General features: G+C 57.8%; 1 protein-coding gene across 4 annotated transcripts in view; it reads left to right on the forward strand.

Moving 5' to 3' along the window:
• The window catches only part of RGS3 (regulator of G protein signaling 3), an 87,312-nt gene that overhangs the window by 56,688 nt on the left and 4,785 nt on the right, over positions 1-25,839 (forward strand). For 3 of the 4 annotated variants that reach the window (XM_072883295.1, XM_072883296.1, XM_072883297.1), the window contains 3 exons: positions 4,060-4,182; positions 19,568-20,218; positions 23,696-23,769. In XM_072883295.1, coding sequence (XP_072739396.1) covers positions 4,060-4,182; positions 19,568-20,218; positions 23,696-23,769 — 848 coding nt within the window. The remainder of the gene's footprint in view (positions 1-4,059; positions 4,183-19,567; positions 20,219-23,695; positions 23,770-25,839) is intronic. The other variant, XM_072883298.1, reaches the window with a different exon arrangement.

Here is a 25,839-nt window from a genome sequence, read left to right on the forward strand (position 1 = left end):
ACCAGTGTGCCCAGCAGTCAAAAAACCACAGGAAGAGACATGGTCCCCCACGGCCCCCCCAGCACAGCTTAGCATGGGAGCAAACTGAACTTTCTCATTAGACCTAGCTCCATGGGTCATGAAATAACCAGCCAGCAGTTGCCCGTGTTTTGTGCACAGGATATTCCCAGGGCTTGCTGTTTCGCCGGTGGAAGGTTTGCTCTGCGATTTAAAAGCTATTGTAGTCTGGAGCCCGTTTCCGAGGTACTTCCCCTCTGGGATCTCTGCTGGGTTTGGCTATGGACCAACGCTCCGAACATTCGAGGCCAGGGGCTGGGCATTGCTGAGCTGGGCTTTGAGCCCTGCCCCTGAACCACTTTGCCATACACCCTGCAGAGGAGAAGAGCCTGGGGAAAGGAGCAGGAGTGCATCCTCCTCATCTGCAGGGGGAACATCCACCCAAGGACCTGACCACCCCTTGGGAGCACGTCTGCTAGCATGAGCTGGGGGAGGTGAGAAGAGCCCCAGGCTCGGCTGGTCACCGAGTTCAAGGCTTTAGAGGTGTCAGGCTGAGTCTGTCTCGTTGTTGTTGTTATATCTTAGCTTTGCAGTGCCATGTAGAGCCACAGTTGTGTACCAGATGCTGTTGTGCTGGCTCCTGCACAGAGGGGCATGTCTGCAGCGTGGGGTATTGGTGTGTGGGGTCTGGGGGCCCTTCCTGTGATGTGGTGCCATTCTCTGGGAGGTCCTTGGCTGACTGATGGGCTACAGAGCCAACAGTCCTTTGGTTGGTGTCTGCTGGGGTAAGCAGGAGCTCTGCCTGGCCAGGCCCCTTGCCTGTCATCTCCCCATGCTCCTGGGTGCCGTGGGGCTGGGGCTCAGCCTGGGGGAGCGTCTGCAGGAGTGAGCTTTTCCCATGGAGCAAAAGGGACCTTTTCCTGCTGTAACAGGGCCCATGTGGGGCTTGCGTTGGCTAGCCTGGGTCCTCCTCTGCAATGCATACCCTCTGTTTTCCTCCAGCTCTCCCATGGGCAGCACTGGCGTGGGGTCCAGTGCTGCCCCGGAGCTGTGGGCTCACCGGAGGCTCCCGCGCCAGCCAGCATGCAACACCTGCAATAACATGTTTTTCAAAATGCTGGGGTGAAGGCAGTCGGAAAGCAACTGGCAGCCACTTCAGTCGCTCGCTTTATCTGGTCGCAAACGCCCCCTTCACGCCATCTGCATCCTCCTTTCCCAGCACTGTGAGATTAAACCCTGTTTTCTCTTTGTAAATATTGGCAGGCAAAGCAGCAGCCTCCCTGAATGAAAACAATAGCGGGGAGGCCGGTTCCCAGAGCGAGCTCCAAGCCAGGCAGCGTGCACAGGGCACGGCACAGCCCCGGCGTTAGCCGACCTCCCTGCTCCAGCCTCCCCGGTGCGTGGGAGTGCTGAGCTGGGCAGCTCGGTCCCCTGGCAGGGGCTGGGCTCTAGGGACACGTGCCACTGATAGGGCTTTATCCCATATAACAGTCGGTACTTCACATGTCTGCCCTCCGTCTGGCTAGATCCCAACGGACTTTGCAAGCAGGGTCCTCTGCTGTAGAGGCAGCCGGAGGTGCTCAGCCACTGTGGGTTGGGCTGGCTCTTTCCCCAACACAGTTGCGCATTATTTGGGGGGAGCAGGTTGACAGAAGAGGGAGGAACAGAACTCTTCCCTTGGGAAAGTTATTCCTTTGGAGAGGTTAAAATATAAATGAAAGGGAGAAACAGAGCTCTTCCCTTGGGAGATGTGTGTTGGAGAGGTTAAATATCACTGTGAAGGAATAAAGTGCTGAGATCTCGCTGCTCTAGTGCAGAAACGATAGTAAAATGTACAGATTGGATAAATGCAGTTTTGGCTGTTCATGTCCCGCCTCAGCCTTGCCCACAATACCCAGGACACACATCGAGGTGGTTGACTTTCTCCCCTGCCTTTTGGACCAGAGGGCAGTCTCCTCTCCTGGCTTTAATATTCCCGGGTGGCTGGGGCTGGGGAGTCTTGCCGGCTCGCTGAGGCTGAGCGGGAGGGAGAGGGTCACTTTGCTCTCAACAGCCAGTGCAGGCTGAGCATCGCTTTATGCTAAATTCAATCAAAGAGATGGGGACTGTAATTGAATCAGCAAGGGGCAGCAGAGCAGGGGTAGGTGAGCTGTGCATCTGTCACGAGCAAGGGGATATGAGACGTCCTCGGAATTGCTTTAAGCCTCACACTGGGGGGAACTGCAGGAGCTCTGTAGGGATGGGGGGTGTAGTAGTTACAGCATCAACGTGGGCGCTGGACTCCTTGCAGCTGCACTGATGTCTTTTAGGCTCTGCTGAGCCCTTACTGTCATTCACTTCTGGCCCCGAGTGCGGGGCAGGGAAATGCCAGCCCGGATCTCCAGCCCGGCAGGCTGGTACCTGTCCTCTCCTCTGAAAGCAGGAACGATTAGGTGCTTTCCTAGGGGTGAGTGGATATCACAGTGGTACAGCCTGGTGATCTGCTGGCATGGGACTGGGAGAGACTGAGACATCTGGGATGGGAAGGAGCACTGTGATGCTCCGGGGGATGCTCAGAGCATCACTGCAGCTCAGGATCTGGGGGGCAAGGGGGAGCCCCGCCACCTTGTGTCCCTGAATCGCAAACCTCTATTCCATTTTGACAGTGCTTGCTAAGCCTGAGCATGCATTTTCAATGTTTAAGCCCGTTTCTCCTGTAGGAATAGATGTGGTGATGTCCAGACCTAAGAAAGATCAAATCTTCTCTTTCCTGGAAGTCTTCTTGGGGGGGCAAAGGACTCAACTAGAGATCTCTTTTTCTAGAGGTGACGTGGGAGTTGGTTTATTTACCCTTTTAATAGGGATTTTGGATTAAACATGAATGAATTAGCATCTAATCAAAACAGTGTTTTAAATGGTGTGACTAAAAAGCATTTCCCCTTTTGGCTGTGTTGTGTCTCTGGAGCCACAAAGCTGCAAGTTCCTTAGTTCTCTCTGACCTTTCTGGGAAAAACAGGCTAGCGGAGACCTGCCCTTCTGGAAGGAAATCCTAGGGGGAAACGAAAGGCCTTTTTCATGCCCTTTAGTGGAAGACTCTTTTTTTCTTTGCAGTTCTGTCCTAAAGTTCTGCTTTTTTTTTTTTTTTTTTTTCCTTTTCATATCTGGCCACAGAAGGAGATGATCCAGCCATGGGCATTTCTGGACCCTTTTTAAAGCAAGACCTGCAAAATCCCCGTGGGCAGCAAATGTTACAAATGCTTAATTTTTAGCACAAGAAATGAGCGGTTTAAGGGCTGGGAGACACTTGCTGAGAGAACTTGCTCAGAAGGTTTCTTAAATGAGAGGTATTTGGCCCAGAGAAAACACGTCGAAGAGGAGCAGGTCCATATCAAAAAGGGTGTGCGCAGGGAAGGGGCTAGGGCACGAGGGGAGGTGGGCAGGCTCTGAGGCTCAAGGTGGGGCTCAGCTGGGATGGATTCCCATCGTTTCTCTCAATTCCTTCCTCGCTGCACGCTGCTCGCAGGCAGTGTGTGACCAGAGCTGGAGCATCATCCTCAAAACAACCCCTGATGCGTGCTCTAAGAAGCAGAACAGGCAAGGCTGGTCTGGAGCTTCTCCTGAGGTCTGCCTTCCTCCCAGCTCCTCCCAGCCCCACCCAGCCCGAAGGCGCTTGTTTTCGTCAGTTCACAATACGGCGCCTCATTAATGTTTGCGTGCAGCAAAGAGCAATTTCCACCCTCTAAATTAGCTTAATAGACACGTTTCCACCGTGGTGGCCCAGGGTGCGGAGTTGCTGGTGCTCTGCCCGTGCCTTACCACTGCGCCCGCTTACTAAGGCAAAAGTCTGCTGCTCTGCACCACAGCAGCCTGTCACCCTCTGTCTGGAGGAGATTTCACTGTGAAGCTGATTTCCCATCTATTTTGATTTCTCGTGCCCAGAGCGCAGGACGCTGGTGCGAGCTCTCCCGTTATACTTACATTCATCTGATACAGTCTGTTGGAAGCAAGTAGTTTGCAAACAAAGCCAGGGCCTGCGACACACAGCTAATGACCTTCTCTCTGCCTGTGTTTCCTTTACGTCAGAAGTCGGAGTGCTTATTAAGTTTGGAGGCTTACTCCCAGGAGCAGAAGAAGAGGATCTGCTGGTGTCTGGCTGAGAACATCACCAAGCAGCAACATCCGGCATCGGCTCCTACAGAGAACAAGGTAAGCGACCCACGGGGGAGCTCGAAAACCCCACTCGGAGCATCGTGGGGCTCTGCCTGCGGTGGGGGCTTTGCTCCAGTGACACTCCTGCCAGGCAAGCTGCTCCGGAGGCTGCTTTTTTGACAGGTGAGGAGTGAGTTTGTATTCAGGCACTGCTGCGTCTGCAGCTTCCTGCCCTGCTCGGGGAAGCAGTTATTGCATTTGCATCCGCTGACCTGAGTCGAGGCAGACTCCAGCGAGCAGGCTGCTTCTGACGCCTCCCAGCATCTGTATTTGGACAGCTGAGGCCACGCAACCTGGTGTATGGCCTTCTCCGAGAGCTCGGCTCTAGGGCAGGACTGAATGCAGAGGGAGAGGTTCAGGCCATGATCTCTGGGTCCTGATTAAAAGGCCGAGGTCATGGGAGCAGTGGTGTGAAGATGTGCTCCTTCTGTGCACTCAGATGGGCTCAAGCGTTTGATCTGAACCCCACAGATGGCCTCCAAGCACAGAAAGGTCATTTGATGAGTGCTTTTTTTCATACCTAGCAAGGCAGCACCAGCTCTTTTCCCACACTGAAGAGCTTCAGCCTGACCCGAGAGCGTTGTCCCAGCAGTGCTGGCAAGAGAAACGTGTGCGTGGAGTGGATTTGAAGCACTGTTGGGCACGCCTGCCCTGCATGGATGTAGTTAACATCTCCCATCTGCCTGGCTTCGGGGCTGGGGCTGCCACCAAGGAGTTGTCTGGGACAGTGGCAATCTCTGCTGGAGTCATCTCGTCCCCCGGGGATTGGGTTCAGACTGTTGGTGGGTGACCCACTGCTCTGGGAGAAGAGAAACACATTCTGCTGAGTGTTTAAAGAGCTTTAAGTGAGGCAGATGGGGATCTTGGGTAAAACCACCCGGGTACCTCCCCTTGGCTGGTGCGTGGTGGTGGAGCAGCTCCTGCCCCACATCAACATGTGGATACAGCCTTGGTGTGTGGTCCGGTCTGGCTCCCAGGCAGGCGACTCGCGCTCACCGTACGTGTAGGCAAAAGCAGGAGCAGGCGGCTGCGCTGCTGCCCGGATCGGGAGGCAGAGCGACGTGGCTTTTGCTCTGCAGCATCCCAAACTGGGTCAGCGCAAACATCTCCACAGGAGACAGAGCCTTCACATTCCTTTTCCTGCACGTTTCAGACGTACTAAAATAGCAACAACATACAAAGCCTGAGAACCTAGTTACCAACCAAACCTCTAGAAATGCAAATAGCCCAGGTCAGCTAATTCAATGAAGTGACAAGACTCTGCCGTGTCTCTTGTTTTCCTGCGATGCGTCTTGCTGGCACGACACAGTGCCCGGGCAGGGGGTCCCAGGCAGCTCGGCATGGGGGGGATGCATGCTGTGGGGCTGCTGCCGGGGACTTGGCATGGCTCTGCTCTCGGCTGGATGCAATCCAGCCACGGGCTGGGGGATCCTCCGGGGCGAAGCTGTCCAGGGACATGTTCAAATCTGAGCATCTCAAATAGATCCTAAAAGGGGGGATCTTGGCAGCTCTCCATCATCACACGTGCTGTGGGACCGTTTGGGTTTTCGGGTGATATTGCTGTTTACCCTCCCCACCCCAGACTCTGTGTTATGGCAGGGTGTGGGATTTTGGCTGTCTGCTACACTTAGAAACCCTGTGGCTCAGAGCAAAGCCCTGGAGAGTGTCTGCTCCCCATGTTATGGAAGGAGCCTGGCTACTGAACAGGTGAAAAAATACTCTAGAAGACAACACAAACCTTTCTAAGGCTTTTCTGTGCCTCAGTAGCCAAGAGCGTGCTCCTTGGGTGCAGGGGAGAGCCAGCGTGGGCCCTCCAAGGTTGCGACAAGGGGGTTTTGTCTTGGCTTGCCAAAGCTGATGGAAATCCCACTGGTGGGGTGTGGGGCTGGGAGGGAGAAAAGGAGTGTGAGAGCAACCACCAGGCACTTAATTGAGTTCATAGCACCATTTCCCATCCCAGCAAGGTGTAAGCTGCCCAGGCTGCAATTTTAAAGCAAACCTGATCCTGAAGGACAAGAAGGAACAGCGTGGGGAAGGGGGAGCAGCCCTGCGTGAGGCTGCAGCTCCCGAGCGGACAGGCGAGGATGCTTGGGAGGCGTGCAAGCTCGGAGCAGGGTGGGCGGCTGTACCCAGGGCCGGGCTGTGGGCAGAAGCCCGACACGGGCGAGCTGCAGTTGGGGCTGCTGTGACCAGTCTGCACCGCAGCTGGTTTGTTGGGCAGACGTCCCTGGGGATGGCGGTGCAGCGGGAGGCAGGAGCTGGGAAAATCAGTCGCTTTCTGCAAGGGAGAAGTGATCCATTAGCTTTGCTTGTTGCTTACAAGTTATTCGATACTAGGGCTATTTAAGGAAACAGAACAGTGTCTGTGCTCTGTGAACAGACAAATTAAGCTGGAAATATTAGCCTCTGCATGGCTGATTTCTGCTCCAAACAGGAATCCGATTTGCAAAGCCTTCCAAACTGCTCCAACTTGCCAAGAGGCAGCTCATCTTGCTGCGCCCGGAGCCCAGCCGAGGCTATGTGGGCTTTGCTGTGTGACAGGAGCGAAGGGCCGGTGCAGCCTCGGTGCCAGGCAGAGCTGTGCCATGTGCCAGCTGAGCACTGGAGCCAGAGAAAGGGACACTGTCTGAGCAGAGAGCGGCTCCTCAGCAGCCTCTGTGGCTGCTGCACCGGCGTGCGAGCTGGGAATGGCTCTCCCTTCAACGTATTAACGCTGCTGTTAATGCCGTCCCTGAGCCTTTCCCAGAACAGATGGCTTGCGATAGGGCAGAGGATCCCCAGCGGGATGGTCGCATCTGGAAAGGAGGGCTGGACTGGTTGAACTGGTGGAGGAAAGTTGCATGGTGCCAACTTCTTGGAGCTGTGGGAAATCAGACGAACTTCACTGAGTGATGAACCCGTCCTGCCGGCTGCAGCAGGTCACAGGAGTTGTTCTGTGGTTATTTTCTCCCCTTCCAACGCCTTCCCCGCTCTTGTCCTCGCGTCCGGGACTGCCCTGGGAGGCTGCTCCCTGCCCCTTGGCTGTGCTGAGCAAGGATCTGTAAAACGTACCACCAGGGTGACCCAGCTTGGTGGCAAATGTCCCCAAACGGGGAGGAGCGGAGCCTGGAGGTGGGCTGGGGCTGGTGAGGAATCACAGTGGCGGCAATGCGATTATAGCGAGAGCAGCTTTATGAATTAATCGAGTTAGCGAGGCTGCCTCCTTGGGCCGAATAACGACCATCTGCACAGAGCACGGTGCTTTTTTTAACCTTGCATCGCTGCACTGGTCCTGTTTCCAGCCGGGCCCCGCAACGAATTGCATTAGCAGAATTGAAGAGACGGCGAACTGCAGAGCAGCGGCAAGGACGAGGCGCCAGGGCCTGGAGCTGCTCCAGCCAGTTTGGCTGCCAGGGAAAAGATTAGTGGCACAACACCCTGCTTATAACGAACCTGCTACGACCATCTGATTCTCACTGCTTGTTTCTTTGTGTCTTCCACACTCAGAACGGCTGATTACTCTTCCTTCTGACTCCGTGACCTGAGATTACCTCGGAGATGATGGCTGGCTGTATCTGAAAGATGTAGATTATCCTTAAGCTAAATAATTATGGACACTTTGTGGTGTGGACTTTGGGGGACCGTGGGAGTCCAAGACGGGCGCTCCCCTTGTTTCCCATGGGAGGTGGTGGATCCTCAGCACTTTTCAGAGCCCGGCCGCCAGTCTCTCTCCCATGGCTGCTGACGGTGCAAGCAGGCGTGGACTGATCCTGCGCCCCAGCCCTTCCTGGCAGCGCTGGCTCCGGTGCTGGGAATGAGCGGCCGGCGGGTGCGTGGTTGGGAGGGATCGGCCGGCCCCTTCCTGGCCGCTCCTCTGGTCAGGAAGGGCAGGGCTGTTTCTCTCACTATTTACAGCGTGCTTGACAAGTGCAAGTAAATGTGCTGTCAACAAGAGCAAACAGCGTGTAATCCAGGGATGATTGAAACCAGGGCCGGAGCCATGGTGCAGGGAGGGCTCTGCGGAGGGCTGCCGCGGCGGAGCTGCGGGCGGAGGGGTGGCCGCGCTCCCCCGTGCGCTGGCCCCAGCGCCTGCAGCGTGGGGAAGGGTGAGCGTGGGTGACCCCTCTCCTGTCTCCTCTTCCTCGCCCCGAGCACCCTGGTGAGCCCCAGGCGCCCACCATGCTGTGCACCCACATTCCTCTGCAGTCCCTGTTCCCCAGCACCTCACTGCCTTCAGCAACACCCTTTCTCTTTACACTGGGTCATCTCCCAGACCTCCTTCATCCATACCATGGATGGTGGCCATGTACGCCCTTGAGCTGGCACAGCCAAGAGGCTACTGGCATTGCGGTGGCCGTGACGAGCACTTGGCGTGGGGACAAGTGGGGTGAATCTCTCTCTCTGACTGGGGTGGTTCACTCCGTGGCAGTGTAGTCAGAGCGCAATCGGCTGTTTGATGGGGAAGGAGGAGAGGAAATTGCACCTTCTCACTTTGTTTTTGGCCCAAAGTCCTTCCATTTTGGGCTGGGAACCTGCTGTGCCCCATCTGTGCCAGCTCTGCTCCAGAGGGTCCTGCTGACCTGCTGCCGTGGGGCAGACCAGGCAGGGCACGGCCAAGGGTGCAGGAAACCTGCGGCTTCATCGGAGCCTGCTTTTCCTCCATGATGCCGATGTGAGAGGCTGGGCAGGGCTAAGCACATCCTAACAGCACCCGCAGGGCCAGCCTGACCCCGGCCACGCACCCTCCCAGCACCTCGCTTGTGCTGTCAGGGTGCTCAAATGGAGGAGAAAACCTTGGGGTTTATTCTGCCCTAATAAGGGTTAAAGCATCAGCTGGCAGTACTTATGAGCCAGGTTACAAAAGTAAAGCAAATAAGTGTGTTGTTCCGTGCCAGTGAGCACAGCCTGGCTCTCACCCTGGGCCGGAAAAACTCGTTACTGGGGACAGCCAAAGGTTGCTTCAGTAATGCCGTGAATTCGGGAGGCTGCGGGACCAGAGACGCTGTTCCCCTGTGAGTCAGGGTCCAGTTCAGCTCCGTCCACTTAAATATCTGGAGGAAACTGTCCCTGCCAGAGGTCCCCATGTCATTAGAGCGAACGGGACCCTTGAATCCGTGCTGGCGACCTCGATGCACAGTGACACATGGATCTCACCCTCGGCACCTGACAGGCCAAGAGAAGGACAACGTGTTGACTTTAATTCAACCGGGACAGGAGTTGAAGAGGGAGCAGTAGGTGTGAAGCAGGCTGCAAACACAAAAGAAGTAGATGCGGTTTGAGCCACCCTGGATCGATCTGTCCTGAGCCGTATTCTTGCTGGGTTTGTAGCCCTCTTTTGTGGGAACAAGCCCCAGATGCAACCAGAGCATCGAAGGCTACACGGGAGGATTTTACAGCTCCCTGTGAGGCTTCAAAGCACATCTCAAACATCCCGTTATGAATTTAAGGACCCTCTTTACGCAGTAGCCTGACTGTTAGTTCTCTGCAGTGCAGGGGAGCCTGGATGAGTGCTGAGGGGTCCTGAGGCTGATCCTTCACGCCATCGTTCCCTTCTTGCACATCAGGTGGCTTCCAGTCCTAAGAGCAGGGATGGGGCACAAAGCCTGGGGAGGCTGGGATTCACCTGGCTGTTCACGTGGTGCTGGATGGGGGTCTGGGTCTGGGTACGGGGCTTTTGAGCATCTCCCGTGGCACTGAGCCCTGACTCCATCAAGCTCAGTTTCCAGCCCTGCTGGCTCTTGGTGCTGGCCCAGGTGGCATGGAGGTGCCTGGGGCTGCCAGCCCAGGACAGCCGCTCACTTGGCCTCAGTGCCGCTGGCTCACGGGTTCCCAAGGGACACGTGTGCCAGGAATGAGCAGGGAGGGACGGCCGAGCAGATGGGCCAGCTGAGAGCCACAGCTCCGGCTGTATTTGTTCATTTGCTTAGCTGGACTCTGAAGCCGTTAGGAAAGCAGACCTCTCCCCTCCGGCAAACACCGGCTCCTGTTTCGCTGGCACTGTGCGATGTTCTCCTGGCCACGTCCAGCAGCACCAATGATCCTTCCTGCGTCCCCCAGGCAGGAGGGCACGGTGGTGTAGTGGGGGTGCGAGCAGCCGCCGGCGCTTTCATCATGGCCAGAGGCATTTTTAAACCCTTGAAGGTCTGTTTCTCATGGATGCCCAGAAAGGCTGGTAAGAGCGAGCACGCTGGCAGGAGCAGCATCAGCAGCCCGTGGGGGTTGAGCGGTGTTGAGATCATTTGCACGGGGTGGTTAAAGGCGCAGACTAAGTGGTTTAAGCCAGCGCTGCTGTGATTTAACGAAGGCGCTGGAAGCGCTTTGGCGCAGCGCTGCCTGCGAAGGGGGATGCTGCCTGTGCCAGGCAGGGCTGGCACCGCCCGCTCGGCTGGAGTGCTCCTCTCCTGCGCCCAAATGGCTCCTGTTTCAGGTAGTTGCTGATGCTCTTCTCTTCTAGCACGATGGGGGGCTGTGAGCGTGTGGTTGGGCAGACTCTGAAGCCAAGTTCAAGTAAGTCCTTGCAAAAGTTACTCGAACCCTGAAATCTTTGCAAAGCCAAAGGATGTGTTCAAAATGCCAAGGGGCTCTGGGTGGTGATGCCCAGAGCAGTGTGGGAGTGGGAGGCGTGGCTTCATTGTGCCCCCCGTGGGGTCCCCTAGGCCCTCCGTCAGCCTCGGCATCCTGCTCCGTAACAGGCACCTTCCTGATGGAGTGGCAGGGCAAGGCTTGACCAGCACGATTGCAGGAGGCTTGGCACCGCTGGGGTTCTTCTGCTGTCAGTGTCAGTTGCACGCAGAGCTGCTCTGAAAGGTCCTCTTCTCTATGGTGGTTGTTTCCTTACCGTGGTCTGTGCCGGCAGCAGCAACAGCTTCCAGTGCCGACCTCACGGTCCTGTTGCGAGTGATGCTGGAACAAGTCCTTCACGATGGCTGTGCAGTGGCTGAATGCATCAGCTCAGGCTCCTGCTGTCACCTCCCTCGTCTTGCACAGGGGACAATGCTCGGCCCCTGCAGATAATGCTGTAGAGAGACTCTCCTGCTGACCAGTACCGTGTCCCCCCAGGCAGGGAAAGGATGCTGAGCGTTGTGGGCTGAATGCCAGTTATGAGATCTGCTTCTTCCTCCCCCTTTCCCATCCTTCTGCTTTTTTACTGCCAAGGATATTTATGACCCAGACATCATCTCGCTAACCTCCAGCACCAGCTCCCACAGTGCTCACCCCACGGAGCCGGGCTACCCAGGCTGAGGAGGCTGCAGGCAGTAGCTGGTGCCTGGCTTGGGCAAACTGGAGCTGCACCACCAAAACGATGGGCACAGTGCGGTGGGTGTGTGCAGGTTTGGACGGTGGCTGGGTTCGTTCCTGCCTGAGAGGGGCCAGGGAGCCTGGGCTGGTGGTACTCTGAGTCCCGGGGGCAGCCGGGCACCCTGGCGTGGTGACATCCCTGGGCTGCGTGCCCGCAGCCCTGCAGCCAGCCAGGTGGCCCCGTGGAGAGACCGGGCACAAGACCCACCGGGCACGTGACCCACTGGGCACAGCTCCCTTTGGCAGTGCAGGCAGGATAGGTGCTGACGACAGCTGCCGGGGTGGCCGTGCCACGTTGCTGCTATTTGTGATGGCATCACGTAGCTGAGCTCAGCTCTGTGTCCCGTGAGACCGGGTGAGGGAGCTTTTACGTTTCCTGTACCACCGCAAAGCTGTGGCTACCTGCAAGGAAGAGGAGGCAGCACATTTCCCCTGCTCCATCACAGGAGCATCCACGAGCCTACAGCTGGCTGGGAGCAGGGGCTCACCTGTGTGCCCGAAGTCCATGCTGGAGGAGAGCTGAGCACAGCTTGTCACCGCAGCAGTGAGGACCCATCAGCGAACGGTGGCTGTGGTGCAGACAGCCACTGGCAAACAGCTGCGACAGCAGCTGTGCACACACACGCGCCACTGTGCTCTCTCTCTGTAGCCATCAGGGCAACTTGCCTGTCTTGGTCAATAAAGCGTAATACCGGGAAGAGACACGTCCAGCCAAGGCAGTCGGGTTCCCAGCCCGGCGTGTATGGGAGTGTCGCAAGAGGGCACTGGCCCTTGTAGGAGAGAAGGGGCAGATGGACAAGTGTGGGCTGTCCCCCGGACGGAGACCGTACGCCCTCCTGCGTGTTTTTTCTCCCTCTCCCTGCCTGTTCGGGTAGAGCCACTTGTAGGGGATTGCAGTGCAGAGGGCAAAGCGCCACACTGCAGAGCATCTCCCGCTTCAGAGCTGCCCCTTTTCCACGGAAAGTAGCTTGGGAAGAAACCCAACCACCGACCTGCAGCAGAGTTTCATTTAGCAGGAAGCGCTGGAATCAGTCTGTGGCTTGGTGTCGCTCCGGGGCAGGACAGGGCAGGAGAAGGGGAGCTGCAAAAGTGAATGCGGCGGGTTTCAGGGTGATACATAGCTCTTACTCAAGACAGAGCAGTCGTCCACTTTTATCAGCAGGTAATAGTGCCTCCAGGGATCGCTAGCAGAGCTGTAAATAGCACGAGGGGCACGAGGGAGCGGTGTCTGGGAGAGGCTGGGGCGGCTTCAGCTGCTGCTTGACACAGACATTAATAACCGCAGAGGCAGAGCCGAGCGCTGCGCTAGCATCTGCCGAGCCGCAGCTGCGGGCACATGTCGGGACCAGGGCCGGGGCCGCCGGAGGGAAATGCCGCTCGCTCGGCCCATGCAGCTGGGATGCAACTGAGAGCCTGGATTTGGTAGGTTTTACTTTCTAAGTGTGCAGCCTGCGGGCTGTACCTTTCGCTGGGCAGGATCCGGCCACAGGTCGAGGCAGCAGCGCAGCGCCGTCGGGAGCACTGGTGTCCTTTTAGATCAAAGGTGTCTGCACCGCTCCCCCGTGCTGGTCCTCCTGCACCCCTGTGCTGGGCTGGACCTTGCTGTCTCCTGGGGAACCTGTGGCTCCTGCCCGGCTTCATTCACTGCCAGGCTGGGTTTGAAGGGTTGGTAACGAGCAGCACTGGGGGGAACGAGGGGGCGTTTGTAGCGATGGAGAGTTTTTGAGGTTCCCTTGCAAATTTGGGCTGTGTATGGCTGTACCATCTGCACTGACTGGCTCCCGCTGCAGGAGCAGCATTGCAGTGTGCTGACAACATGGGCTTTCTGCTCCAGGGCTTTTACAGCCTTTTGGAAACCCTCCATTTACTGGCACTGGGGACAAACCAATAAATTCAGCCCTTACCACTGAAATCAGAGCTGTGTGTGGGCTTGTAGCCTCGGTGGGGATGGAGGGCACCAGGCAGGGGACAGGTCGGGGTCCAGAGCTGGGACTGCTGGGGCCGCTGCAGTTCGGGGCTGGCGGTTCGGGGCTGGCAGCTCGGTGCTGCGGCAGTAGCAATTCTATGTTAACTCCAGCTGCTCGGCTGAAGTTCGTGGCATCGGGAGGTTTTGTCACAGGTTGTTTGCTGACACCTTCAGCAGCTGATCCCAAAACGCGGGGTGCAAGCTACACCTGCAGACCGGGCTCCCGCCTGCACACCCTCTGCTACGGGTAAAGGCTGTTGCCCTCGATTAAGCATCGGCTCCTGTTTACCGCTGTGTTGCAGGGAGCGGAGTGGCTCGGGGGAGAGGTGCAGAGTGCGGCCACTGCAGCGGCAGGGCTGGGCGATACCCCGGTCAGGCCTCGTTTGCAGAGCAATCAATTGGGGATGACAGTAATGGGGTAATGGGATTAGCACAGGCTGCTGACATGGGATCATTTCCTCCTGCAGAGAAGGACTTCTCCTTCCAGGGCTCCAACACCTTTCAAGCCCAGGGTTTTTTGCGTGGTACAAATGCTCACACCACCACGGGCATCTCATCAGAGGCTTACGTCCACCCTCGCCACCCTGCCCAGGCGCACTTTGGATCCTGCTCTTTGGGTTTATACATCTGTGCTTGCTTTTGCTGTTGCACTAATTGCTCTGTATCAATTATTCATCGATTCATTAATGAAGCAGGGAATGGGTAGAAAACCCAGCTGTGCAATGAGCCCTTGGCTGTGGCCAGCCCCACAGAGCTGCTGTGGCCCAAGGAGGGCGAGGAGTGGAGCTGCCCCGGGGATGCCCCTTGTGAGCACTTTCAAAATGACTCCCATGAAAATTTTCTCACATTTCAGTGGTTCTGCTTTGTGTTTCTGGCTTCGTTTTCTTCCTCTCAGATCTGTGCTGTGTATTAGATGCTGCTTCCTGTAGCCGTGTGCTTACTTGGTTCTTAGTGGTCACTTTTTAAGTCTCCAGATGCTCATCATCAACGGTTTTGGTAGTGTTTCACAGGGCCAGTTAGAAGTTTCTGATCTGATGGATCTGGGCACAGTTTGTCCCATGCTAAGAACTGAAACTGTAATCTTTTTCTTCCACTTTAGGAAAAACCTACTTTGGAAACGTTGATGTTTCCCTGGTTGATGCAGGCACTGTTTTTCCTGCATCGCATTTGCCCTGGGGAGGGATGTTACCTCTGCCCAGGGAACGCACTGCCAGCAGCGAAGCTGGCTGCACCCTCCCTGAAATCCCCCTGGAGAGGGACTTGGTCTCATTCCAACAGTTACATGCTTTTGGGGACAGGTGAGGCACCTTGAGCAAAGGTAGATTTAAGAGCAGCAGGAGCCAGAGAAGTTCTTCCATGGGACTCAGGGAGGATGGGGCTGCCATGGTCTGGGGACAGCCCATGAGAGCAGCTCCTCCAGCAGTACCTTGGGAGGTCCATTAACTCCTCCCGGGGTGAGGGCGCAGCTGGAGCAGCGTGAGGTCAAGTGTCCCTCACTCTCCCGCTCAGCTCGATGTCCAACAGGGTGTTACCTGCAGGGGCTTTCCTGCTTTTCCCAATCCCCGATTTTGGCTGAGGAGCTGCCTGGGGGCAGGGCGCTGCAGTTCTCCAGGTGTGTTTAGTCTCCTCTTCCCCAGTATTACTGCAAGAGAAAGATGTGCATTGCAAAACCTGAGCATCCATGTCAGGAGCCAGAAAAGGCTGAATTCGGTTTTCTTGTGTCCAGGCTTTACTTGAGCCACAGGGGCTCCAAGACTGCAAGGAGGAGAGGTTTTGAAATAAGAAGCTGAGAGCCTCAAAAAAATCCCTGACCTCCCAGAGCTGGGGATTTAAGGGAATGCTACATATCACGGCACTTCTGGCAGCATGAGAGCTGGCAGCGCTGGGGGAAGGCCACTGCAGGCTTCAGCTCCCAGCTGTGCCGACTCTGTGGCTGGTGTTTTCCCAGCTGGAAGTCCCGGCCATGGGCCACCAGAAAGGGCACGTTATTTAAAGAATTGCTGGAGAAGTTGAGGCCACGCTGACAAACCCATGTCTGTTCGTTGAAATTTGCTCTGTTGGCGTCAGAGCAGCAGCAACCAGAAAAAACCCGATCAAATTACAGACTGAAGAGCAGAGGGTTTGCAGTACTTCTGTCCTGCCTTGGTTTCAAGAAAACTTTTGAGTCAGTGAGTGATGCCCCAAGGCAGAGGGAGTCCAGGCAGTGGGTTACAGGTGCAGAGATGGAGGATGCTGGAGCAGACAGGGCAATGTTTGGCTTTTTTGGGGTGTGTTGAGGCTTGTTCAATGGGGAAATGGATATTAGGGACTCTATTGCTGTTGCAGACCAATCAGACCAATCGCCCTCCTTCCCTAAAATTATCCCTGATAGCCGTCTGGGGGCTTGGAGGCAGCTCTTTCTTCTACTTTCTCTTCCTCTTCTTGGGACATGCTGCCTTGGCCACTCAGTCTGAAATAGAAACTGAAACAGTGAAGTGTGAGGTCTTCCAAGGAGGATGTCGTAAAGCCCCTAGGCCATCCCAGCTCAGGATGGGGAAACCCTGATGTTGAGAATGGGAAGACCAACATGCTGAGGACAGGGAGACCCAGATGTTGAGGATGGGAAGATGCAGATGCTGAGAACAGGGAAACCTGCATATTGAGGATAGGGACACACAGATGTTGAGGGCAAGGAGACCCAGATGTTGGGAGCAGTGAGACCAAGATGTTGGGGATGGGGAGATCCAGATGTTGGCCACTGGCTCCTGAGCTACTGCTGCTGGCCAAGGGAGAGGGACCCATGCTGCAGCGAGACCATGGGATGCTTTGGCTCAGTCCTTGAGGTGGAAGGACAGATGTCCCCTTCACCTCTCTGCTCAGACAGCATCAGCACTGCCTCCATGCAGTGGTTTAACCCCAGCCGGCAGCTCAGCCCCCCCAGCCGCTTGCTCACTCCCCTGCGGTGGGATGGGGGAGAGGATTTGAAGAGTAAAAGTGAGAAAACTCGTGGGTTGAGATAAAGACAGTTCAATAGGGAAAGCAAAAGCCCGTGCACAAGCAAAGCAAAACAAGGAATCCATTCACTCCTTCCCAGGGGCAGGCAGGTGTTCAGCCATCGCCAGGACAGCAGGGCTCCATCACGCCTAACGGTGACTTGGGAAGACAAACACCATCACTCCGAACGTCAGCTCCTTCCTTCTCCTTCCCCCAGCTGTGTATGCTGAGCATGAGGCCATAGGGTGTGGGATGTCCCTTTGGTCAGCTGGGGTCAGCTGTCCCAGCCGTGTCCCCTCCCAACGCCTTGTGCCCCCCAGCCCACTCGCTGGTGGGGTGAGAGGCAGAACAGGCCTTGACTCTGTGTCAGCACTGCTCAGCAGGAACGAAAACATCCCTGGGTTATCAACACTCTTTCCAGCACAAATCCAAAACACAGCCCCATACTAGCGACTATGAAGAAAATTAACTCTATCCCAGCCAAAACCAGCACACTCCATCTGCTGCCTCCTCCAGCAGTCCCTTAGCCATGAGGATGGTGGAAAGCCAACCTGGTCACAGCCCTGTCCTCGCTGGCCCAAATTGGCTTTGCCCAGCAAGGTGGCCCTTGGCTTCGTGCCGCTGAAGTCCCTGGTGCCTCCAGCCATGATGGGGCTTGCTGGCCAGCTGTGACGGCATTCCTGCCGCTTTCCTTCCCTGTCTTTCCCCCACCATCGGGTGATGTTTAGCAGAGCTCAGCCATGGCCCTTTCTGCGAGGACAGGATTTCACAGCCCCAGTGATGCTTTCAACCCGAGATGGAAACCTCGCTCAGTGGCAAGGCTCCTGCTCATATCCTCTGTGCCACTGAAGAGCAGCAGCGTCTCTGATTGAATTAGTGCAGGGATTTAATTTAATCCCCAAATGTCTCTCATTTTAAAGGAGCCTGTTCATTTCCTTCTAGGGTCTTATCTGATGCGGGCAACCAGCAATATTAAGCAGAAGGACTGGACAGATAGGGAGCTGTTGGGGCTTTGCAGGGAGTGAATGAGGGCTGTGTGGGTTTTTCCTCATTATTTCATGAAATAATGATGACAGTGAGGGCAACACAAATAAGACATAAACAACATAATTAAAACACACACTGGTGCAAATAGCATCCTTGCACGGCAAGTCTGGAAACATTCCCTTTTTACAAGAAATTACCATGGGGGGAGTGAAACAGCCCCAAGGACGGGGTAAACTGAGCATTCGCTTTGTGCCTTCCACCAAGTCCAGCTGTTTTGGGGAGGGGGCAGATGTCGCAGATGGGGCTGAGGACATGATGGTCTCTGAATTTTAGTCTTCAGACTTGCTGGGGCAGTTCAGGTGATGCTAAATCGCTGCCTGTGGCGAGTCAGGCTGGAAGGGGACAGAGCGGGTCCTCTCCATGCTCAGAGGTGTAAAGGGGGCCCTTTTGGCATGATAAAAAAGGACAAGGCACAGGTGGACATGGGTGAGCTCCTCTGCGTGCTGCCCGGGAGGCAGCTGGCTGCGGCACTGAACCCAAGCATCTTTTGGAAATCTGTCCCGCTTTTTGGACCCGTTAGCTCAGACGGGTGCCTGCGGATGCTGCCGGGTGCTGCATGGTCTCTGCGCCATCCCCTCTGTGCAAAGCGCTGGTGCTGAAGCCGGGGCTCAAACACCTCCAGAGTATTTCCTGGGGATGACAGCAGCTTTTGCAGCCTGGCATCTGCATACAGCTCCCCGGTGATATCCAGTGGCAGGTTATAATCCACGTGCACCGTCTCTGCAGGGCAAGGAGGTGTTTAGCAGCAGGTTGGCTGTCCCAGGGGCCAGCTCAGGGGTCTGCTGTCACAAGCTGGGACCACCATGGGGATACAGCCTCCGTCTGCTCCGTGGCTGCCTCTCTTCCCACTGGGATGTGAGGCTGGATGGGCTAATTCTGGGACCACTGCTCTTTTTGAAGCTGAAGTCAACCTAACTTATACAGGGGTGGTGGCTTTGTTAGCTCCAGCTTTCTGGTTGCCATCGGGCTCTTGAAAATGCTTGGATCTTAATTGGGGGTGCAGTGATATTTCTTGCTGGGTGAGTTGTTACCTGGGGCTGGTCCTGGACAATAACCCCCACCCCAGCCCTACAGGGTCTGCGTAGGTGGGAACTGCGTCCTGGGGGGGGATTTCTCTCTGCTTTGGTCTTTCTCCCCTGCTGAGCTGTTTTTACCGCTTTGGCTCAGATGGGCTCTGAGAAAGGGAAAATCACACGGAAGAGAGGACCCAGCTCTGGCAGGAGGGGGCTCATCGCAGGCTCCCCCTGCTCATGAAGAAACCTTGGAGGTTTTTTCCCATGGGCTACCCCAGGCTTTTTCCTTTGAAAGGGCAGAACTTGCTCTGGAAAAGCTGGCAAAAAACAGCCCTGAAGGCTTAAAAAACAGAAGGGGCTGGTAGGAGCGGTTGTGGTTTTGCAGGGCCACGTCTGCGCAGGGCAAGGCGGGGCGGCTGTGGGGAGCCCCACAGCCGGGCCACCCGGGCAGGGAGGCTGAGCCGCTCGTGGCCAGGGCCAGGCTGAGCTTGGGCAATCTGCAGATGAGCAGAGCCCGGCGCTTCCCTTCTGCATTTAATAATGCGGTGCAGGAGGGGCCAGAGCTGCCAGACGAGAGCTGCTGGTTTTCTCTGCTGCCCTGCCGACCTCGGGGAAGATCTCTGCAGGGCTGAGCCCCCCCAGCAGCTCCCAGGGGCACTGGGGAGCCATTGGGGTAAGGATGATGTTACCGGCTCTGCCGCTGCAGCCGGAGCCGAGCCTGTCCGCCCCGGCTGTGCTGCCGAGCTGAGCCACCTGCCACCAGCCCCTCTGCTTTCCTCCAAACCTGCCGGTGCTGCCGGGTGCTGGAGGTGGGAGCTGGGTGGCCCCATCCCACTCCTGCCCCGTAGCCACCAGCTCGCTGCTGGTGGAGGAACCCAGTGCTCCAGGGGTCAGGACCAGGACTGGGTGCTGTGGGAGCGATGGGTGACCTGCCACTGCCCGGTGACGATGCCGTCCCACCCCACCGGAGCACCTTTAGGGCCGTACAAATTGGTGCCAGCCTTGTGGTTGGGGTGTTAGAAGTGGATAGGCTCCCCAGGAAGGTGGTCAGCGAGAGATTTGGGGTGCTTCTGCTTCATCTTTCTTTATCTTCTCTTCTGGGCAGATGCTGGAGACGGACAGTGAGAAGCCGGGGCAGATGCACTCGGAGGACGGGAAGGCAGCAGCAGGTGATGCTCCTCTGGCTGCAGAGGCACCAGCTCCGGCCGAGCCCTGGGAGGCTCTGGGAGCCACCCAGGGTCCTCTCCTGGTGGAAAAGCAGCCAGCGGCCACCGAGAAGGGAGAGGAGCAGCCCAGCTCCCTGCCAGCCTTCGTCATCCCCGAGCTGCGGCTCGACAGCACCTTCAGCCAGAGCGTGGCGGGCATGGCGGGCAGCACCACGGATGGCGAGGACGAGGAGGATGAGGAGGAGGAGGAGGAAGATGAGGATGAGGAGGATGCGGAGGAGGACAGCGACGAGCACTACTTGGAGAGGAATGAGGCAAAGCGCAGCAGCATGATCGAGACGTCAGGTTGTCAGCCTGTCTACACGCTGAGCGTACAGAGCTCCCTGCGGCGCCGGACCCACAGTGAGGGCAGCCTGCTGCAGGAGGCCAAGAGCCACTGCTTCACCTCCGACACCACCCTCAACTGCTCGGACAGCCAGGGCACCAAGGGCCACTGGGCCCTGCCCTCCCCCAGGACCCTCAAGAAAGAGCTCGCCAAAAACGGCGGCTCCATCCACCAGCTCACCCTGCTGTTTTCGGGCCACAGGAAGGTACGTGAGCCCACGCTGGCTCCGCGGGGCGGCTGACTCCTGCTTGGCCATGGGGATGGGAGAGCTCCTGGGGTGGAGGTGTCCTGGCATGTGGCCCCTGTCTCAATGACCATGGCAAAGCTGGCATCTGAGGGGCCAGGAAGGTCCCTGCCACTGGCAGTCAGCTCTGGGAGATGATTAGCACCCAGGGGATGTCACCCAGAGCCAGCGTGCTGGTGCTGTGGGTGGGCATCTCCAACCAATGCGTCCAGATCCTACAGGATCCCATGTCCTGGAGAGCCGCTGTCTGCTGAGACCGGTGGAGGGAGAGGTGCACCCGGGTGTCTGCACCTGCAAAGAGCTGCTTGCAGCGGCGGGGACAGGGAAAAACCAGGCTCCAGAGAGCCTCCGGTGACAAAGAGTCCCCGGTGTGCTCGGGAATGCCAGGAGCAGTGTGGCTTTCTGCCCCTGCCAGGCTCTTGCAGGGCTTTGACCGTTGTGGAGGGCCCATCTCAGAAAAAGGTTGAGGTCGGCAGCGATTTCTGACCCTGACACGCAGAAAGGAGGAGCAGCGGAGGGCTGTGCAGCAGGAGCTGTGCACGGGGCCGGCCCGTGCTCACGGGGCCGGCTGTCTGGGGTGCTCCCCGTGCCTCCCTGGAGCAGCGCTTGCCTTGGCTGTACTTTTGCATAACAAATATTTACAAGAAACAATGTGCCATTGCAGAGATTGTGTGTGAGAAGTGCTGCTTGCCCCATTCTCCCCAGGTGAAGCCTGGCTGGGCACTGAGAGCGGCTGCCTGCCTTCCTGCGGCGCTGGCCCAGCACCCTGCTCTGCCCGACCACGCTCATGCCAGCTTGATCTCTGCCAATGGCTGTGGGTACTGCTCTGCTCGGGGCTGTGGCTCAGGACCACGCTGCATTGCTTGGAGTCTTGTTGCACAGCTCAGGACCTCATTGCATGGCTCAAGACCATGTTGCATGGCTCAGGGCCGTGTCACACTGCTTGGGACCACCTTGCAGTGCTCAGGACCACGTTACATGGTGCTCCACAGCAGCTGGCTCCTGGGCAGGAGAGGCTGGTACAGAGCCCTGTGTGCCACCAAGCATGGCCAGATGATGGGGTTAAACCCTTGATGGGGTTAACCCTTCTCCTGCCAGGCTCATGCTGCTTGAAAAGCCACCTCTGATGTTGTTTCCTGGAGCAGTTTTTGCACTCAGAGTCCCTGGCCAGCTGGTGAGAGCCCTTACAAGTCTGACAGGCCGGTCAGATGGGGCTGCTGTGCAAAATGGTAGCCCAAACCCTCTTGGAGGCTGATGCCAGCAACTGTGGGCTGGGGGGCTCAGACCCCCTCCCAGATCCTATCAGGAAGGGTCACCTTTGTGGCAGGGACACTCGCGCTGCTGCTGCACCCGCTGCAGATGCAAGGGAGGTGGTGTCAGTGTCAGTGCCTGGTGAGCGTGTCCTGTTAGGGCTGCCAGTGATGAGGCTCCTGGAAAGAGGTTTCGCAGTGCCGCTGTGCATGCAGCCTGGGAGCACGCAGCTCTGCGGCCAGAGGCTGCTGCAGCGCTGGCTGAGACTGGGCAGGTTACACGCTGCTGGGGGGAGACCCGGGCAAGGTACCCCACTCCTGCCCCGGAGAGCCCCCAGCTACGCTTTCTGGGCTGATCTAGGTGGATGTTTTTCAGCGGGGACAAACTGAGCTCCTCCTGGATTAAACTGTTCTGGTGCAGATGAGACCGGCTTTTTTTGGAGCAGGCACCGGGGCAGCCCATGCTGGCGGTGAGGGCAGCGTGGCTGCTGGAACTCCTCGTGCTCCCACTTCCAGCCCTACAGCAGCTCTGCCTGGCTCTGTACGGCCGGTGCCTTAACCCCCTGCCCGTATGCCCTCCTGGGGCACTCCCTGCCTGCTCCCATTGCCCTGCCCCTCCGGCTGCCTGCGGAGGGGCCAAGGCTGCCTGAGGGCCACGGCGGGCAGGGGAGCCAGGCATGATGCTGGGCCACCGCGTGCACAGGGTTTCGGGCTACTGCCGTCCCCCTGCCTACACTTCGGAGGGACTTTTGTCAGGCTGTGCCTTTTGACTAGTTCGATGAAACCCTCCGGGGTTTCTGGAGCAGGACACTGATGTACAATTCCCCTGTGGATCCTCTCCAGCGGCAGCACCAAGCTGCCAAGCACCGGTGATACCTGCACCCAGTGGCCTCAGCGGCAGGTCCAGAGCATCCATCAAGGTGCTGGTTTTTTTATTTCCCCTCTGGGAGCATTTCAGAGGGGCTCATTTTGTTGGCCCTTTTAACGCTGTCACGCCTGGTGTGCCTCCCCGCTCCCCTCCTTCCCGTGGTCGGGGCTGGGAGGTGGTTGTTTTAAGAGTGTATTGTGGCCGGGAGCACTGGGACTCCTCGGGTGAGCTCTGCTGCTGCCTTTTGTCCCCGAGCGCGGCGGAGCCTCTCCGGACAATGGCAGGAAACGTGCTCCGGCTGCGCGTCGCCCCGGCCAGCCCGCCTGCCGGGGCCCTATCTGGTTGGGGAAGGTGCTTTGCAAGGGCTGCATTGTTTGGGGCTGATAAACTCCGGAAACCCGGGCGCAGAATGGAAGGAAGTGTCAAAAGCCTCGAGCTTGCGGCTGCGGGGCTGCGCAGCGGGTTCCCACGGCATAGTTGCGGGGCGGTGATCCTGGAAAGCGCCCTGCAGCCCCCAGCAGTGCGGGGCTGAGCTTCGTTGCAGGGTCAAGCTGGCCGCGAGCATCTTCCAGTCTCACTCAGTAGTGGATGAATCACTAGAGCTCCTGAGCTATGGTGGTCCCAGAGGTTCCCATGCCTGGCCCCAGGCTCCGTGTCTTGGAGGCTGCGCTGGTGCTGCCCCGAGCTCGCAGTGGATCCGAGGTCCCCTTGGTTTGCCCAGACCACCCTGGGGCAGTGGTCGGGGAGTGGAGCCCTCTGGCTGCTCCTCGGACTTGAAAGCTGCCATGATATGATTCAATTATGGCTGAACTGCTCTGATTTTTTCCTGCCTGGGGACTGCTGGGGGACCAGGTGCTGATTGATTTTGGGTGCCCAGCCTGGGTCTGGGGGGACCAGGTGCTCTGCGGGCTGGGGAGGGGTCCCTGTGCCCACTCAAGACAGCAGGAATAGGAGCATCAGGAATGGGGATGCGGGTGTCCTCCCCGTCGGAGATACCACTGTCAGCATCTTGAACCTGGTACCTGGGCCAGCAGCCGTGGCGTCTCCTTGGACGCTCCAGGAACACCACGGACTGAAGGTGGCATAGGATGGCTGGGGGGAGGCAGGTGCCCATGCCAGAGTGGAGAGGAGCTTGTCACACTGCATCGCTGCAGCCAGCCGTGGTTGTGGGGAAGGAGCCCTGTGGATGTGGTGGCTCTGGGCCGTGTGGGTGTGGAGACCACGGGAGATGCTGGCAATGCTGGTTGGTGATGCTTGGAGTGCCACTGTGGGCATGCACTGGCATGATGATGCAGAGACTGTTTTTCTGTTCCCCCCCAGCTGAGTGGAGCTGACCCCGAATGCAGCTGTGATGAAGGGGACGAGACCTCCCGCAAGAAACGGAGCAGGAACCTGTAAGTGTCACGTGGTGGTGGCATCAGAGTGTACCAGGGCTGTTTGCCATGGTCAGACACCTCATCCGAGTCCCGCTGGCCCAGGCAGCCCTCAGGGGCCCCCTGTCTCGTCCCCCCAAGCTTTTCCGGGAAGAAAGCAGCAAAGACACGCATGAACTAAGGTCTCACTTCCAACAGGGAGTTGTGATTTTTGGGGAGGAGGGTGGGAGGCGTGCTGGGTGCATCGCACAGCCCGGCTGGAAGCAGCACCCTGTTTGCCTTGCTTTGAGAGACGGGACGAAGGAGCCGGCTCTTGCTGGTGGCGTGGGGAAAATGGAAAACAGCTTCCCCAGTGCCGGCAGAGCCCTGCTCCAGCAGCGCCGGGTTCAGGGAGAGTACATGCAAGTGGTGAAACGTGAGCTGGGGGCCTCCTTCCCACTGGCCCCACGCCAGGAGGAGGAATGGGGAGGTTTCCCACCGCGGGAAGGGCTCCAGCCCTTGCAGCACATCGCAGCACACGGGCAGCGTGGTGGGAGCACCGAGCGTGGGGGCCGCTGAGGGACGCTCGCAGCCCCTCCGCCTCTCCCGGTAAGGCTTTGGGGGTACCAAAACGTGGGTCCGGGCAAGGACGAGGCAGCCGTGGCCTTTGCTTCCCACAAGTGCAGCTGCAGCTGGGTGGGGGCAGGCACGCTGGCAGGGCCGAGCGAGGATGTTTTGGAATGAACCGTCTCCGGTTTTTGCAACGCAGGATCCGGCCGGGTGTCACGGCTGCAGGGACGCCCGGGGCTGGGCCTTGCCCCACTCCACGTGGCTCGGGGCAGGTGGCGAAGTCGCACGTGGTTTGAGTGGCTCAGGGGGTGCGAGGGGGCTGAGCGTGCCGGCTGCGCACGCAGGCTCGACGGCTTCGCCACTCGTGTTGCCTGCCAGCGAGCGGCACTGTTGTCCTGCACGCTTCCTAGCTGCAGCTGGCTTTTTTTAGCTCTTTCCATTATTCCCCCCTCCAACACTTGAAATTAAAATGAATCCCTTGCAGTCTGCAGCAGGGACATCCCCCCATCTGCATGTCCCTGCTGCGGCGCTGAGCCGGGGGAATCAGGCTGGCGGGGGGAGGCTCAGCCGCCCCCGGCTTAACAGGGTCAGGGGCGGTTGCAGAGAGGGTTTTCTCCTCACCTTGAGATGGCAGTGGATGCGCTGGGGAGCCTCTCAGCATCGCATCGGCGGGCTATTGGCTGCGCAGCCTGGTTGCCAGCCATCCGTGGGGAGTATTTATTGTGCAAGTGGCTGGGGTTTGGCACTCGCCTCCCGTCCCAGCACTGGCACGCTCTGCTGGCCCTGCTCGCTCGCCGGCACTCCCGGATGTACCACGCGATGGTGGACTTTTCCGAAAAATACCTGGAAAGGTAGGACTTGAGCTTCCTGCAGGGAAAGGTGATGCGCTTTGCAGTGGATGGTTTGGAAGCGGCGCAGGGCGATGGGACTGGATGTGGCCTCGTGGCCGTGCCAGGGCACTGGGTGCAGCTCGCTTTATAGGGGGGACTCCAGACAGAAACTACCACTTTCGTATGAAACATTATTTTTGCCGTGGCATTTTATACCGCAGATCGGCCGCAGCTGGGGGCTGTGTGTGCCCACGGCTGCTGCAGACTGGTTTCGTGCCGCTTGCTAATTTATTTACAAGAGTGTGCAAGAGGAGCAGCGGTTTTTAAGTTGGGGAACTTCCTTAGGTGGTGCTTGCTGGTGTATTACAGCTGGCAAATCTGCCCACGAGCCGCGATCACCTGCAAGCCCCAGAGCCTGGTGTGCGGCAGAGCTGCCCGCTGCAGCTGGCTGGCGTTGTGCAGCGGGCTGTGCGGGTGCAGGCAGCCCACATGTGCTGGGGACACACACAAGGGCTTTTCAGAGCTTTGAAAGCCCCACCGGGCGCCGAGCTGCGGCGGCTGCCTTGCTAAACTGGGAACACTGCTAAAATTGTTGCTCAGTGCTGCGTGGGATGGCCCGTCCTGTGTGGCGGCTGGTCCTCGGCTGCCGGCACTGCTGGCAGCGTGGTAATGGGAGGCAGATGGTGTTTGGAGCATGAGGCTCCGTGTTTGG

Source organism: Ciconia boyciana, chromosome 18, assembly GCF_034638445.1.
Source record: "Ciconia boyciana chromosome 18, ASM3463844v1, whole genome shotgun sequence".
In the NCBI taxonomy this organism is placed as follows: Eukaryota; Metazoa; Chordata; class Aves; order Ciconiiformes; family Ciconiidae; genus Ciconia; species Ciconia boyciana.